This window comes from Hyalella azteca, unplaced genomic scaffold (assembly GCF_000764305.2).
Source record: "Hyalella azteca isolate HAZT.00-mixed unplaced genomic scaffold, Hazt_2.0.2 contig1600, whole genome shotgun sequence".
Taxonomy (NCBI): domain Eukaryota; kingdom Metazoa; phylum Arthropoda; class Malacostraca; order Amphipoda; family Hyalellidae; genus Hyalella; species Hyalella azteca.
Window position 1 is genome coordinate 281,717 of NW_025931904.1, and position 17,032 is coordinate 298,748.

The 17,032-nt window shown below is 34.7% G+C and overlaps 2 protein-coding genes across 2 annotated transcripts; both read left to right on the forward strand.

Moving 5' to 3' along the window:
* The first annotated feature begins 354 nt into the window (after positions 1-354).
* Positions 355-4,828, forward strand: LOC108666162. The gene is made up of 3 exons (XM_018152980.1): positions 355-688; positions 1,702-2,619; positions 2,845-4,828. The coding sequence occupies exons 2-3, from the start codon at positions 1,703-1,705 to the stop codon at positions 3,086-3,088; spliced, it is 1,161 nt and encodes a 386-aa protein (XP_018008469.1). The 5' UTR covers positions 355-688; position 1,702; the 3' UTR covers positions 3,089-4,828.
* A 7,858-nt stretch (positions 4,829-12,686) lies between these two features.
* On the forward strand, positions 12,687-16,897 carry LOC108666148. The gene is made up of 4 exons (XM_018152965.2): positions 12,687-12,744; positions 13,413-13,598; positions 14,428-14,662; positions 15,984-16,897. Exons 2-4 carry the CDS (start codon positions 13,424-13,426, stop codon positions 16,156-16,158), a joined length of 585 nt encoding a protein of 194 aa, XP_018008454.1. The 5' UTR covers positions 12,687-12,744; positions 13,413-13,423; the 3' UTR covers positions 16,159-16,897.
* Positions 16,898-17,032: the final 135 nt, after the last annotated feature.

Genomic DNA, 17,032 nt, shown 5'->3' on the forward strand with positions numbered 1-17,032 from the left:
TTATGATAGAAGTTTTATTTCTAGTGAATAAAGGAAAAGAAAGAGAAAATTGTCCAACACGTGAGCATCTTCAGAAAAAAATAAATTTGGGAGTATTTCTCAAAATATTTTTCTATTATTTCAGATTCGAGCAGAAAGTTATTAATGCTCGTTTAATCTTTAACGTAAAACAAATATGATCAATAAATTTCGTTCCACAACTTTAATGCTATAATCGCGTTAATAAATTTTTATTATTTGTAAATTTACTAATGTTTTCATATTATGTCTTTTTTTTTACAGTAAGAACTTCATAAGTAACTAAATAGTACCGCACGTGCTCATCTTTCCTAACTGTACACTGATATTTTTTTCAGATTGTAATCTAAGCTATTGACACGAGAGTATTCCGTCAATAATTAGAACTTTCGTTAAAAAGTAACCCAGAAATTCGGTTTCGCGAGCCGAAATTTTCAATATCTTCTTATGAGTCAATTAGTTTCATAAGTGCAAATTTTCTATAAATTAGTTACCTGAAAATCGGGTTTTAGTCAAACTTTCCTAAGAATATTCAATTCAGCAACCGGTTTTTCACAAATGACATGCGTTTTTGATGTTGACTGATTTTTGCAATGAAGTGAATCGTCTTCGACCTTCGTCGGGTGACAACACGAGTCAGAAATGGGTAAAAAATCCTTTCTCTGATCAGGTAAGCTAAAAGAAATGCTGCATATTACAATATAGTCTTTATAATTAATTAGTAACAGCAAATCTAATTTCTTCAATTTGAACACCTATAAATCTAATTTTCTTCAGATTGGTCAACAATTAATCTAATTTTCAATAATTTACATTGATAAATTTTCTCCCATTTTAAAATATAGTGCATCAATGTTTTTTTCATATGTGGTTCTCATTCTTCCATTGAATGAATTCAGAGTTATGAACAGATTCCTTTTACGATAAGAATAATTTTATAGAATTATGAATTTTAATTATTCATATTTTATAATGGATATATTTTATCCATATTTTGTTCAGCCTATATACTGAACAAAATTTTAGACTTAAAAATAGATAATTCAAATTTTTTGCATAGATTAAAAATTGAACTTTGAATTCGCTTCAGTTTTTTCAGGAAAATTAATCTTTATTCTGATTCAGCCAACGAACCTTTAATTAGCGAGCAGAAGTTAATAAAAAATCCCTGTGTAGGTAGCGTAATTTCTGGACCGGAAATAAATCACGAAGAAATAATTCTCACGAATTAAATCCAGCAGTCAATAATTAGTAACAATAAATTCACTTTTTATCATCTTTACATATAAAATTTCATAAAAAGAGCTGATGCAGTTAACTGAAATTTTTTAGAAAATTACGCTTACCTCTTATCATCTGCTATGAATTTTTTTCTAATACGGATATAAAAAATTAAAATGAGATTTCAATTTTAAATAGTTTTTCATCCTTATCATACAATTCTCCATCTCCATCCTGTTTGATATCAAAATTAATTTTTCATTCATTTCACTGATAGACTTTTTCTAAACACACGTGTTCTAAACTCAAAATCCATGCTTGAATTTAGCGTTTAATAAATTTTGGATATATAATAAAAAATAGTCAAATGTATTCCCACGAAAGTTCATATATAGTCTTTTGCAATATAAATCATGTTAAAAATATAGTAACAAAGTGAAAAATCTAAATAATTTATTGCAGGATGTTCAGCTTCCTCTGGCCCAGCAGTGTAGAGGTAACGACACTGTCACCAACAGTCCTCAACTCTCCACAGCCATTCCACGAGCACCATCAACGGTCGGACCTCCAGTTTGAGCCTGAACAGGCCCAAGAACGGACTATTGTGGTCGAGGTTCCACAAGCCGTACTAAATGAGAAAGTTCCTCACCTGCACGTCCATAACGTAACCCACATCCACACTCTTATATACGCAAATGGTACAAATTATACGTACTCTGCGAACTACTCACACCCCTACATCCACGGCGGCTACGGTGCAGTCGTACCTCCGCGATATGGTGGCGGTGGAGGCTTCGGCGGTGGTATCGGCACGGCGCTATCGGGTTGGTATCAACTGAATTTGGGTCTCATTGGAATAGGGGCCCTAGCTGTTGTAGCCATCATCGCTAGCCGAAACTTTTTCTCAAACTACGTTTATTATAAGAAGTCCTACAAGTATGATGAACCAGATCCCTACTATGGATCAACTGGAGGCTATTACAGACGTGACTGGTACGAAGACTGGTATGATCGTTGGTACCGTGAAAATGGTGTAGACTATTCTCCAGACGACTATCAGGATGAACACGATCATAAAGGATACGACAAGCACAGAGTTTACAGCAAACGGGACAGTTATTACTCAAACAGAAGCAGGTACAAAAGAAACTTGAACCTTGATCATGGGCAACGGAAACCTATTGTTGATACTGGACAGAAAGAGCCTCCTGACGGAGGAAGAAACTATACAATTGGGACATCGAACAATGGCAAACGAAACGTAACATCTGCTGCTTGGAAAACTGCAGCTCACTGCGCTTTTCGACTGACTTGCGACCTCACGCGGCAGAAGCAGCGCTTGCTCACGGAATTCGAATTTGAAGTTTTAAGTCAAATGAGGTGAGTAATTGTAAAACATTTACTTTGTACATCTACAAACAAACGTTCGAAAAAACGTTATTAATTTGAATTACAAGTTGCTTTCAAAGTTTATTGACATTTTAAAATGCTTTAGACTCTTTCTCTTTGATTTATCAGTACATGTAGAAATAGTCAAGGATAATGGCATGAGTCGTCAAAATAAAACCGCAATTAATTTCTGAATCTACGATTGCGTGTTCTCAGGATCGAAGAGCTTGGCATGAATATCTTCCAAGCGACCCCGGGTCAACAGCAGACGAACCCTGGGCATGCTGACTACAAAATAGCCGGACAGCTCGGCCTTGATGGTTTTAATTGCAGCAAACTATCTGGAACTTGTCCTCAGAGTCGCATGCAAGTCAGGAAAACCATTTCGAAATTCCATAAACAGTTAAAGTTGGAAACGAACAAGGAGCGTCGAAGGGTGAAAACTTCTGGAGATGAATAATTTTTCGTACGCAATCGGCCCAACGTTTTTGCCGATTATCACTTGTAAATTTATTTTTCTCTGCAAGCAATCACTAACAGGGTAAGCAGATTACAGTGATCAACCCTAACGGCTTACTTCTGATTCACCAGTAAATTACTTAATAGAAGAAATGATACGGTTAACTTGTACAGCCTAAAAATCTGATTAGCTGAGCAGGAGCCAAACGGTCAAAAATAGGTTATATTTAAACATCGAACATTTATACACAAATTATTTAGCTTATTAGAAATATTATCTAATTTTAATTAGAATGGCTGCTTAAAATATACATTGAAACTGAAATGCGGGAGTGACTTCGGATACGTATTTATCATGTGCCAAATTCGAAAACAGTTTTTTTACTTATAATACAATCTGAACGAATTAAAAATGCATTATAAAGTACCGGGCTAGAATTTCAGGTCCGGTTCAGTGTTAACAAAACACAAGACATACATCCATCTATGTGTAGTTTTTTAAATTTATAAAAAACGTGTAATTGATAAAAATTCATTGCTGAAAACTGAAAATAATTAGTTCCTTAGTGTAGTTGCAGGAATTTATGCCTGTGAACATCAGCTTGTTTGATTTATCATTTGAATAATAACGATTTAGCATTTGAAAATTGAACTGCATTTAAATATTCATCACCTGAAAAAATATTCGATCTCAATTCAAAACATAACCATTAATAGCGACCCGACATTTATTTACTAATTAATATTTATTTTAGAAACTAGATCAAATATTTATTTATCTATTTATTTATTTATTTATTAGTTTATTTATTAACTTACTGCTAAGTCATTTAAGTACCCACTCACTAGTGATGAGATCTTGTGATGAGATACGTTGCATATAGGCTAAATATCTATGACTCTGATAACTCCTACCGATACAAAACGGAAATCTCAATGAAACTCTTGAATTAATTTCGACCTCACTGTAATCTACAGCTTTCAATATAAAAATATATGAGAAGAAAACCCTTATTATATGTTGTTATATGGCGGGGCATTTCCGACTCGTTCAATATACATTTGTAAAAATGAAAGTCTCGGTCTTTGTTGGAGTCTTCATTCTCCGACTCAACCGAACGAGAAAAACATTGGTTTTTGCCGGTCTGCAGGTTGTGTTTTAGGTCACATGGAGCTAATGATAGGTAATAGAACAAGCTCCTCATGTAATTTTTATTACTCCGAGCAACCTTTTTAATTTGGGCAAGAAAAAGTTAATGGATGTCTTCGTTGCAGTCGTGGGAAAAATTTTGCTCGATGTGGAACGAAAAAAAGTAAGGTAATTCGCATCTTCTGAATTATTTAAAGATTTTTCATTTGTTTGTTATACCATGGATGAAGAATGGTACCCCCAAGTAATTCGCAGCGACTGCTTTAAGTTTTGAAGAGAATTCAGAAGTTCTATCGAATTAATACAAATACGAAAGCAATAGATTCAATAATTAGCAATGGTTACCAACCAATTTCTATATTTTAATCACACAATAATATAACCTCATTTTATTGGTCTTCTTCTGCCAAAACTCTGTTCAATTATCATACATATAAAAATTATAAAATACGACAATGCGTTCATATAATTTTAGTGTTTATTTTATCAGTAAAAATTATTTCGATCAGTGGAACATGGTAAAAACAGCTAGGTAGTACCCAACATCCAAACGCTTAAGAAGCTCCCCTATTAAATGAATTCCTATTAAAATAGTTTTATTAGCCTTTAATAACACCAATTTTAAGACATGAACATCTAACAAATTACCATTACTGGCCTCTATATATCTAATTATTAAGATTCTATAACATCAATACTTCGGCTTTCATGCCTATAATGCTTGTAAGATTTATTCAGCTAAATTTTCTACAGGCGATATCAAATCCTATTTAAATGAGTGCAGTCCATTTTATTTCTACCGCTTCTGCTCTCATAAATGCAAGCTCAAACTCAAGAATATTAACCACAAGCTAGCGTAACTTACTGAAGTAAATTATTCCCGCCGATGCTAATTTCTGGGCATCTGTTAAACTTCTCTGCATGATTCCCAATGAAGTTAAAGCTTCCCCTTGCAGCTTCCAGCTTCCCGCTGACCGACTTTTTTGATGAAGCCACTACGGCTTGGGAAGGATCTACGAGAACCGGTTTCGGCATTAGTGAAAGCGCTGAGCCAAGCCATTGTATTGCGATGGCAGCATCTACAACACCGTCGTTGGCAGCTTGTAAATTCTTTTGAAAAAGGCTCTTATCGTCTGATGTTATATGATATTGCTGTGTAAACTCCGTCCCGTGAATAACATTATCTTGAGATGAAACATTTTTAAATGGGATTTTAATCCGCACGAAAATTGTTGTACATAATTGCATTCATGTATGTAGAACTTAAGATGAAAGCTGGGCCGGAAATGTTTCAGTGAAAATATGGGGAAGTTTTCAATTATTTTCATTGTTTATATCTTCTTGTAATATCTATTCATTTGCGCTTGTCACCATTAATTATTCATAGATCATAAATTCAATAAACGAAATGTTTCATGACCCATTAAAATAATTACTGTCAAAAATTGTTAGTATAAATTGGCTCTCGCACTAATTTTCCCATGAATTTCAAATCCAATCACAACATATTTTTAAAATATTTAATGTTATATCATTGATAAATCACATGAGTTTTACGGGCGAAATCGTCTCCGCAACTCAAGCAATTGTTGCATCGTGCAACCTGCATTACGAAAAGAATTTAATGAATCCCATGAATTTTATCTTCGATTTACTTTTCGTAGATAGAACATGATTCTTTAAGTAATTTACATGTGAGCATAGAATTATCCTCATAAAACGAAGAAAACATGCTCATTAAAATAGAGCAAGCAATTTATCATGAGATTCAAATATTTGGGATACTTTACAAAGTATCCTGTAAATTTACTGGATCAATCTTAGAACATCATTTTAAAAAAACGTATTTTTCAAAGTCTGATTTAGGAACGAGCATCCAGGTGGAGCTCTCCCACAATTATATCAGTCTCGAATTTCTATTTTACATACCACACTGACGCTGAAGCAGCTGCAAGTTAATAACACTCTCAGAGAGAAAAATTCCTTGCAAAAACTGGCCTTGCTTTTATGGTGAATTAAACTGGGACCCGCAACAGAAATCAAAAAATCCGAAAAGGGTCCACAGCTCAAGTATATACTAAGCCTCGAAAACCGACGAATATGATAGGTGTTCGACCAGCAGTTAGCTACGGAAAATTCGCCTATGATTTCTAATGATCTAAAATCTCGAATAATCTTGATCTTACATGAAGCATTATGTCATTTCCCTGATACCTCGGTGGCTTATTGGCTAGAAATCTGTGTATTGGAGTTTAGAAAGTAGCTGCGAGAACCAAGCTGAGAGAGTAGATACACCCTAACTGATTTCGAATTACTTCTCGGAGCATTTTTACAGCACCAAAAATGTGTTTTAATTTTATTATAAGAAATCGGAACCTTTAGCGCAGCTCTAGCATGAAATGAATCAAAGGTGGTGACAATTAAACGTTTGAAAACTTCGTGAGACAAATTTTTCCATATAAGTCTGCCATAGCTCCTGAATGTTTTTTTTATTTATGCAGATAAAGAAATGGTCTAGTATCGACCAAAATTTATGCCTAAATAAACACTATCGGAAATTAATTTGATTGTGAATAATGCTATACTTCATACCTGTTTCTCGTCAGCCTAAAATATTCCAATGGATAACAATAGTTTGAATCACAGAGTTGGATCGAATTTAAATTCGTAGTTCATTTATTCTGTAAAAAATACACTAATCTGATCGTGCAAATACATCATGGATCGTGCAAATACATCATGGATAATTTTGTGTCTTAATAATAACAATTCACTTGACGATTGATCGAACACCAAAAACCGCAAAATCAAGAATCTCGAACATTTCCATGAATATGGAAACGCGAAACGGAATACGATGAAGCACCGTTGTTCTTCTGGTCCCTCGGACCCAAACAACTGTTGTAAAAACTAGACCCTATAAAATGCTAGTCTCAGTGAAAGCGCCCACCAATACACACGCTTGTTCATGCTTCACTCTCTATTGAGGTGCACTATAAAATGCCCTCTGTGACTTTTATGTAAATAATGGCAATCGAAAATACAGTTCAATTGACTTATCACTGAAAATTGTTTAAAGCCTGGAGTTGTGATAATTGGGTCTGTTTGTGTGCTTATTCTCGATAATGATATTTCTGGGCCTAAAAATTCATTCCTAGTGAGATGATAGTAAGGAATTGCAAAACTGAACTGAGAGAAAAATATAGCATTCACAAATGAAATGGGATTTTTAAATTGTTATACAATACAAATAAAAAACATTTTTTATGTTGCAACGGAAGTCACGTGGGAGTTTTTTTTTTTTTTTTTTGTTTGAATAGATCTTCCTTTAATTAGCGTGCATTATTCTTCCATGTCAACATGATTCTAATCAAGAATTAATAGGCAAATCAAATGCGAAGTTATGTTTTCCAAACACCGATACGACGATCATGAGAACGTTGATGATCGTCAGAGAAAGTTTGCGTTCGCAATTAGCTGGTTTTGATTGAGTTTGATAAGTTGGTGTTTAATTTACTAAAACCTAACTATTGATAGACTTCTGCTTAAAATATTACTTGGTTAACATACATACGGAAAAAAGGTTTACTCTCCTCTCCTTCTCTAAGAATCTCGTTAACCTACAGGTCGTTCTCTATCCATAGATCCACTACAGCCCTGCGGGCGTAGAAAATTTCTCCCCATATAATTTCTCCCCCCAACACAGATTTCGTCATTTGAGCTCCGTTATTCTCTACGTCTATTTTGTATTTATTATTATTGCGTTAGTCATCGACATTTCACCTGAGTCTCCATTTTCATTTCCCTTAAAAAGACTTCGGGTCGATATTTACTAAACGAGAGACGCAAATAATAAATCAGATCAAAAGTCACAAGCTTTTGATCTTCGGGAGAGAAAGATGTTCGCTAAACGAACAAGTTACCCCTGTATCTGTTACACGCAGTGTGACGCTTCCCTCAGCCTGTCGAGCTTGGGGCTGTGGCGTGCGCCGCGGTAAACAGACAAGTTACCCCAGCAGCTGGTATCTTTGATACGCAGTGTGGCGTGTCCTCAGGCTATCGAGCTTGGGGCTGTGGTGTGCGCCGAGGTAACCAGGCAAGTTACCCCAGCAGCAGGTATCTTTGGATACGCAGTGTGGCGTGTCCTCAGGCTATCGAGCTTGGGGCTGTGGTGTGCGCCGAGGTAACCAGGCAAGTTACCCCAGCAGCAGGTATCTTTGATTCGCAGTGTAACGCGTTTTGGGCTGTCGAGTTTGAGAACCTAGCGGGGTGTTGCGTTTTTCCTGCAGCTGGTTTCAAACAAATGTGTTGCATTACGTCCAGCAGGAGTCCCAATTTCCTTCAATTAATCCTGTCAAGAAATAGTCTATGTTCCGTGCCAACTTTATCACGTATCACCTGCTCTGCATTAGCAACAATAAACCGGATTCACATTAGTGTTTATCTTCTCGCTAACCTCAGTGAAATTTAGACGTGTAGGTTTGACTAACAATCTTCATAATTATACGCATTAGGCAGTGTGGCGCGCTCTCAGGCTGCCGAGCTTGGGGCTACCCCAGCAGTCGATATATGGGACTGTCACACGAGCCCTATACGCTTGGTACCATACACGGTCACACTAGCACAGCCACAAGGGGGCAAGCGACCGTAATATTTCTACATCCCTGCATGGAACCCCCCCCCCCCGATAAATTTGCAAAGCTTAGTTAAAAGGATTGATAAAAATATTTGGAGATCTTAAATTTATTTGAAAACGTCAAACATCATTTTCGATCGTGAACAAAAGTGAATAATCTCACATTAGATTTTTTCATTATTCACGATTATGCAGCTTTCAAATTTGAGAGAATATCTATCCCGCACTAGCCTGATAGTGTGCAATATAGTAATATCTGAGTGAGCTAGATATTGTCGTTGTGAGAAATCTAATTTAATGTTAATTGCAAGGGAGTAGGATTTCCATTGACCGAGATCCTTGCAAAATGCATGCCATCCATCAATCAATGTTAAAATAGAAGTATAATTTAGATTTTTACGTGTTTTTTAGACGGAGAACAGCTAAAAAATTATATATACGTTTAAAATACGTTTAAAATATATATACATTTAAAAATATATATACGTTTTGTAAGGTTGAGTGGACCTCCGTTCCTCGGTTATTGCACCGGCATTTTTTTAACTTAACATACTAGATGTTTTTCCTTGATGTGTTTGATTCTTGCTTAATTGAAAAATGAACACATAGCATCGGTTCAAATAATGAGGTGGTTGGGGGTTAGTGCGCGGGGAGATTTAGACTATCATCTTTCCTGAATCCCATCGCAAATATCAGCATCAAGCCTCGGCTTTGAGCTAGTTTCCCGTACCACCGTTGGAAGTAATAAAGTTTAATTTGTTAAAAAATATTTTCAAAATGAACGATAATATTGTGATCTTACTTGTCACACTGAATAAGAATTCATATCTTGTACAGGATTTTCATTATTATTAGATATGTATAAAAATCCCAAGACCCAGGTTATTCGTTTTAAATTTGTATGAAATATATTCTTTTGTTGCTTGGAAATTTTCTAATTTCGATGATAACTGCAAAGCCAAGAAGTAATTATCAATATCGGATGTTAATCGTATTTACTTAATTTTGATAGTAAAACATAAGTGTTTTATAATAATGATGAAGATTTGCAACGAATATTTTACTTATAAGGAAAATTAAAAAATTAGTTGAAATATTGTAGGCTGGTAATTTTACGATGAACGCATGTCACGTAGATTTGAATAGTTGAACAATTCATGAGAAAACAGGCATATTATATTCTTGTAATAATTCGACCAATTTAAATTACATAATGGATCAAAAATCCTATGGTGAACTTATTTATTTAAACTGACCTTGCCTTATCCATGGAAATTACTTCATTCATTACTTTTAAATATGTTAATTCATAGCTCTGTTCACGCCAGAATTGGAGGATCACCGGCAATTTGTAAACGTGTAGTTTCCCCAGTAAAAATTCCGTATATCGTTTTCTGATCGATTACTGAAAAAAATGGAGTTGTTTCATCCCAGACTCTAAAAAATAATATCATTCGTTCTTTGCTATATGTCTCCCAGTTTATCTCTTTGCTATATGTATCCCAGTTTATATGTTTCCCCACGAAAGCCTGTTTATTAATTAAATGGGGGATTCTTGATCACCCATTGTTTATCTATTTCATTCTAAAGATTAATTGAGGTGACATGGTAAATTACTATATGGAAGAAAGATATGAAATACCTGCATGATAACATGGTAACCTGTTCTTAATTCTCTTAGGATAGAATAGAAGTGTCGGCACTGAAGAAATAGGCAAATGGCCTGTTGCCGATTCTTGAATTTTTCGTGACTTGATTCACAAGGGGTCCGGCCTTTGGAACCCGATCTTTCCATAACTGACGAATGACGATTGATTGAGATAGCTGCTGGACTTATTGCAAGGCCCGTAAGGTGCTAGGCATTTTAAGACTGAACATATGCTCCTGCATAGCTTCGTCTAGTCTGTTCTTGAAGGCGTTCATAATCGGAGCGTAAACGATGCCATCAGGGAGGCTGCAGTTCCACATGTCGGTGACTCGAAGCGAGAAGAAATGTTGTCGCATGGATGTGTTACAACGCAGTTTTTTTAGTTTACGATATATTCAAAATCCTTTCAAATTTTATGGTTTGTACACATAAAATATCAACTGCAACCCTTGATCGATTCAATATGGATTTTTCACTAGCAATTTTAGTATTAAAGTAGGTCAAAATATAACGATACCCAACCTCTAAAACTGATGGTGATCGATTGCGAGGATCAAGGATAAATATACACTCGCGTTATGACTTAATTTGCGAAATTTACTGTTATTTTTAGCATTACTAGTATTATTTTATCACCATCAGGCTGAAAGTCAATAATTAATTATAAATGACCACAAGAAATTTTATTTTCGTTTTTTTTAATTATTCAAACGATGAAGGTAAAGTGAATTACTCGTCAAATTAATTTCCGTCAATGCCAATGACGTCACCACATCTCTTGAGTTGCCGGTTTTCAATATAAACGATCGATTATATAAACAAACTGAAACACATTTTTATAGCGCCATCGAAACATCTTCATAGTAATAATGTTGTTATCGAACCCTAAAGATCGTATATAGTTATGATCAGTATTAAATAGTTATTAGTGACTGGCCGTGAGGTTAGTGCAGGAGCTTAAAAGTGTCTTTCTACAAAGATGAATCACAGATTTTACTTCAAAGACAAGTTTGACTTAGATTTTCCTTTGATCCCTTAATTCATACATGCATGAAGATGAAGTAGAAATTACTTAAAGCTCCTACCAATGCATAAAGTTTTAAGGCGACTTATGGCGTCATAAGCTGGCTACTTATGTTTCTTTGTAGGTAGTGGTATATCACGTCTATTCCAATAATATGTATTATAATTTCAACGCAGTCAATATGAGCACGCATGCAATTTGCACGCGCCCGTTGCCAACATGGATTTCAAGAGATGTCTCAATCCTGTTCAGTGTTTACATGCTCTCGAGTTTTTGCTTCTATCTTTGTGAAACTCGAGCAGCGACTACTGTGTTTTTACGCAATTGTTCTCTATTGTTCAGAAGCTCTACGTGTAGCGCTCTTCCCTTGCTTCACGTGAAGCAGAGAGTAGAAATAATTTGGAAATTTTATTTGCTCGTTTTATCCCGTTCATTTAAAGACCAGTTTGACTGTTCATTTCCTATGATTAAGCATGAAAATCTATCGATTAAAGAATTCGATATATTTATCATGATTTAATCAATAAAGACGGGGCCAAACTAGAATATATAGCTGTTTTAGAACGAATTGACTGTTCAAACTGGATCCTAGGTCGATTTCTTTTCCTTTTAAATTAAATATTTATTCCTGAAATACGTTACATGGGACGATTTATCGAATTCATTTAATTTAAAATAAGGTCTAGAATTTTGTTTTTCTTTTAGACCTGGCTCCATTCCACACATATATAAAATCAAATGCAAAACACTCATTTCACAGGTTCGAAATCATTGAGGTTCGAAATCAAATGCAAAACACTAATTTTACAAGGAATTAACCCAATGAAATTCTTGACAATTTTTAAATTCGAGCTTTTCAATGGTAATTTTACATTTATTAAATTTGTTCTCGAGTTTTTTTTTCTTTTGAAAATTTTTGTTCTGGAAATTTGTTGTCGATAATGTTTTTATCATTCATACTCTGTTTTTTTTTTACTGACTTGAATTTTTTCTCAGTGATACTGCAATGAGGAACTGCATGCGTGAGTTAATCAATGCAAGTTTTGGCAGCATGTGTGTCGCAAGAGCTGTAGTCCGGGACGCGCGTGAGGGGAGACTCGCTTATAAAAATGATCGCGTCCTGAAACCGGCAGCATTCGATCACGACTCGCAATTCAACCACATACCGAATTCCTCAAGCTCTAACATCAAGCTCATATGTAAATTGAACGGATCTACTGTGTTACTTATAGTACAGTTTATACTTGATTTAGATATTTTTATTCGGGAGCATCCATCAGTTTGATCGCACAACAATTTGATGACAATTTAATTTATTTTTTCTGCATTTGAAAAAAATGTTATAGTTAACGGTGACAATGAATATCAGGCTTCAATAAAATTTACATTCGCGTATTAAACTATACATGGCTGCCTGCTCAATTTTGCCAACAATTTAGAGGAAAATTTGTCAAATGCGTTTGCGTCTTTTATATAATAGCCATATATTTCATATTCACAGTGCATTGCCTGAAAATTATGCGTCACTCGAATTTTTGGCTACAGTAAATAATTGTCGCTATAGTTAAACAAATTTATTTCATCTGAATATCTATGCAGTAAAATTTCATCGCAGTGTCCCTGACCATAAATTTAGACGCTATAAATTGATACGTGAATAATGTCTGTTTCATGAACTTCTACTTTATCTGGTCAGTTTTTTGCCATCAATGCTGGAAATTAATACCAGAATAAATTTGTTACTATTGAACTTCTTAATCGTACTTCATCTAAAAACTTATATCATTTTTATTATTTTTTATTAATAATTTTATCCTTTTAATCATGAATTATTTATATATAACATGTAAATATATTAATTTGCCAGAGATAAGCACGATGTCGGTGACCCTGACGACTGGAGTGGCCGCGGCACTGGCGTCCGGGGCTGTCGCCGCGGGGGCCATAGGCTTGGGCGCCCTCGGTCTGGCCGCTGCCGCCGGGCTCAAGAAGAGGAGGCGAAGGGGCAAGCACCATGGACATCGCTACCGCAGACACGCAGCATCTAAGTCAGGTATTAGGTTCAAACTACAATCTTCATCCTTGTACATGGGGAATCTCCAATTTTGAATTAACACCATATATATTGCTACCGCATACAAGCACCACCAGGCCAGGTACCAGATGCAAATTATATTTGTTTAACCTACTTAATTTCCAATAATTGTGAATATATACAATGTTCTTCGCAACCGTAAACACGCACCCACCAAGTCTGGCAGCAATAAATTCGGTAAATATGTATTGTATGTATTGTATTTGATAATTTTTTCCAAACTGGATTGTTCATGTGGCAAGCTTATGTAGAACAATGGTTGTTGAGACAACGAATGTTTGTCTCATTTTTGTCAGAAAAAAATCCTATCTTGGCTGAACAATTCCATGAACAAATCCCATTTAATAAGATTAAAGCTTCTTTTTAGAGCTATTTGATTCAAACGTTGATGCGCTTAGCGAAGTTCAAAAGTATGCACACAAAAGGAATGCACATGATTCTCGTACATACGACTGAACAGGAGATAATTTGCGTCCAGGGTGGAATGTATTTACATAATTATTAGAAACATCTTTACTGATAAAATTACTTGAATTTTACAATATTGGACGTATATTGAAGCCGCTTCTTGTTGGCGTAGCGGGAAGCTCAACGTTGAAACAATGTACATTTTTCAATTGAATTGGAATCCAACATCAAAAAGAATACACTTAATTGAGAGACCATTCATGCTTCTTTTCATTAACTTTTAGAAGAGATGACGCTGGTGCAATTTAATTTGAACTGAACGAAATTATTTGAGCTAAAATTCAATTGACGGCTGATTATCTCCATCTAATTTGTGCAGATCAAAATGCCACGGAAAATATCATTATACCTAAAAATGCTTCACACCCTAAGACGAATCGCGCCAAACTGAAAAAGAAATTCAACAGGCAGATGGAATCGGACGAAGATTTATTGCTGCAAGCCATCAAAACCTCTGACTTGGATGGCTGTGGCTACAAACTCGTCTGTGAACTGTCGGCCAAAGACGTGAATGCCCTCACAAAGGATGAGTGGGAAATTCTACGGTTTGTATAGTAAGTGCCGTTACTTTTCAAAGAAGAAAGTTGAATAAGTATTACTTATTGTTTGTATTCACTAATTGATTTTAGAAATTTTATTAATTGAAATCAGAGACGTGAGAGACCCCTCACAAAAGATGAGGGTGAAATTCTACGGTTTTTACAGTAAGTACCATTACTTTTAAGGAAGAAAGCTGAATAATGATTACTTATTATTTGTATTCATCAATTGATTTTTAGAAATTTTATTAATTAAAATCAAAGACGTGAGACCTCTCACAGAGGATGAGTGGGAAATTTTACGGTTTGCACAGTAAGTGCTGTTACTTTTCGAGGAATAAAGCTGAATAAGTATTATATTTTGTTAATTATCTATTAATTGATTTCTAGAAATATTAATACTAAAGGTCAAAGACGTGAATGTAGCCACAAATGACGAATGGGAAATTCACGGTTTGCACAGTGAGTAACCGGTATTTTTCTGTGAAAAGAGGTGATATTTATTACATAGATATAGAGATTGATTAGCTAATATTTTGCATGTAATGAAAGGTTTACCTAATGAAGGCTCTACCAGATGTCGAGTTGAAAATAGTGTAGTTTGTTCGGGAAGGTCACTTTTAAGATAGGAATAATTCTTGTTATGAATAACTTGCGAGGAATTCTCGAAGAATTAATCAAATCGAAGAATTAAGGTTCTAAGATGTGTGTTCACTAGTAAAATACGTAAAATAGTTGAGGGTTCATTCACTGACACAACATAATTAAAAATTAATTTTATATATCAATTGAGTATAAATTATAAATAAAAAATATAGTTGATCTAGAAAAGCATTAGACAATTCCGCGTAAAAATTATTTATAACAGTTCCTGGTTCCGGAAATACTAGTGACCAAGACAACGTTTTTTAAACAGCAAATATCAGGATTGAAATAATTTTTTTATTTAAATTTTACTCCGAGTAATTCCGTTATATCTGGCGATGTAACGTCATTGATTTTGTAAATTGTATCAACTTTCGCGATATTGCAGCGATTAATTTCCGTTAATATTCGTCGTAACACATAGCACTTGACTGACAATATTATTGTAATAGTAGGATATTATGGCTGATATGTTTAAAGTTGTTTAATGTTTAATGTCCTTTATTGTTTATTGTTGTTTAAGGTTTGATGTTCTTCAATGTTTAATGTTATTTAATCTTTAATGTCGTTTATTGTTTATTCTTGTTTTAAGGTTTGATGTTCTTCAGTGTTTAATGTTATTTAGTGTTTAATTTTGGTTAATGTTTAATGTTTTCTAATGTTTTTAATGCTTTCTAATGTTTAATTTTAGTGAAGGTGACCGGAACGTTGAGCAAGGCTCCGGCATTCTACCCAACAACACAGAGCTTGTGTCGTACCAAGCAGCGTCGCGGCTGGGCTCGTCAGGCTATGCGTGCGGCGACATCTTCAGACGCTGCGCTGTCTCCGCCGACCAGATCATGCAGCTTGTTGCCATGCTTCTATAGAGACAGCGCAGACGATGAAACATTCATGCTTTGCATATAAAAACATTCACGTTGTGCTGAAAAAATTAGAATTGTTGCCATGGTTCTATAGAGACAATACAGACTATAAAACATTCATGCTTTGCATATAAAAAGACTCACGTTTTGCATGAAAAAATTTAGAAGTATCTTCAATTAAGACGTTCTGGAGACCAGCTCCATCATAAGTTATAGGCTAGAAAATTATAATAGGCAAGACAAATAAAAATTTTCATGTAAGATATAGTTAGTTTGCTTGGCGATTTCTCAGTTTTTAAATTTATAGTGAACTTGCAATTTCAGCAGACTAATGATATAAGCACTAAAAAATAGATCTAGAGGTCAAAATTCAATAGTTTGAGGGATAAAATAGATGTTCGAGTTCGAGATTTATTTTTTTTTATTTAGCAAAATAATTTAGTGGGACTGGTAATGGCATGAAGTAAACGACACTCAAAAACCAATTGCTACTCCGTATTCCACTTTATATTGGTTGAACATGATTAATAATAATAAATTTCAATCGACTCAAGTGAATCAGAATAGAAAAAAAACATCCTATCGTTTTCCAGCCGAAAAAATAAGCGCATAATCAGTAGCTAATTCATATGTATTTAATTTTATTTGGTTAGTGTTGACAAAAAAGTATCACGGAGATACATTTTTTCTAATAAATACTTTAATTGAACATATCTAAGCACATTGAATAATCCTCCGTGAACTTTATAATTCATAGCTTTATTCGCTCTCAAATTGGAGTATTTACGTAAATTACTTTATTCCTGAAGTGAACGTGTAACCAAAAGTGTCATAAATAGTTTAATATACATATATAATGATTTGATCAGCAAACATT

Coding starts and splice junctions, on each gene's coding strand:
- LOC108666162 (XM_018152980.1), top strand. CDS start 1,703: ATGTTCAGCTTCCTCTGGCCCAGCAGTGTAGAGGTAACGACACTGTCA. Junction 2,620..2,844: donor GAAGTTTTAAGTCAAATGAG/GTGAGTAATTGT, acceptor GCGTGTTCTCAG/GATCGAAGAGCTTGGCATGA.
- LOC108666148 (XM_018152965.2), top strand. CDS start 13,424: ATGTCGGTGACCCTGACGACTGGAGTGGCCGCGGCACTGGCGTCCGGG. Junction 13,599..14,427: donor ACACGCAGCATCTAAGTCAG/GTATTAGGTTCA, acceptor TAATTTGTGCAG/ATCAAAATGCCACGGAAAAT. Junction 14,663..15,983: donor GAAATTCTACGGTTTGTATA/GTAAGTGCCGTT, acceptor GTTTAATTTTAG/TGAAGGTGACCGGAACGTTG.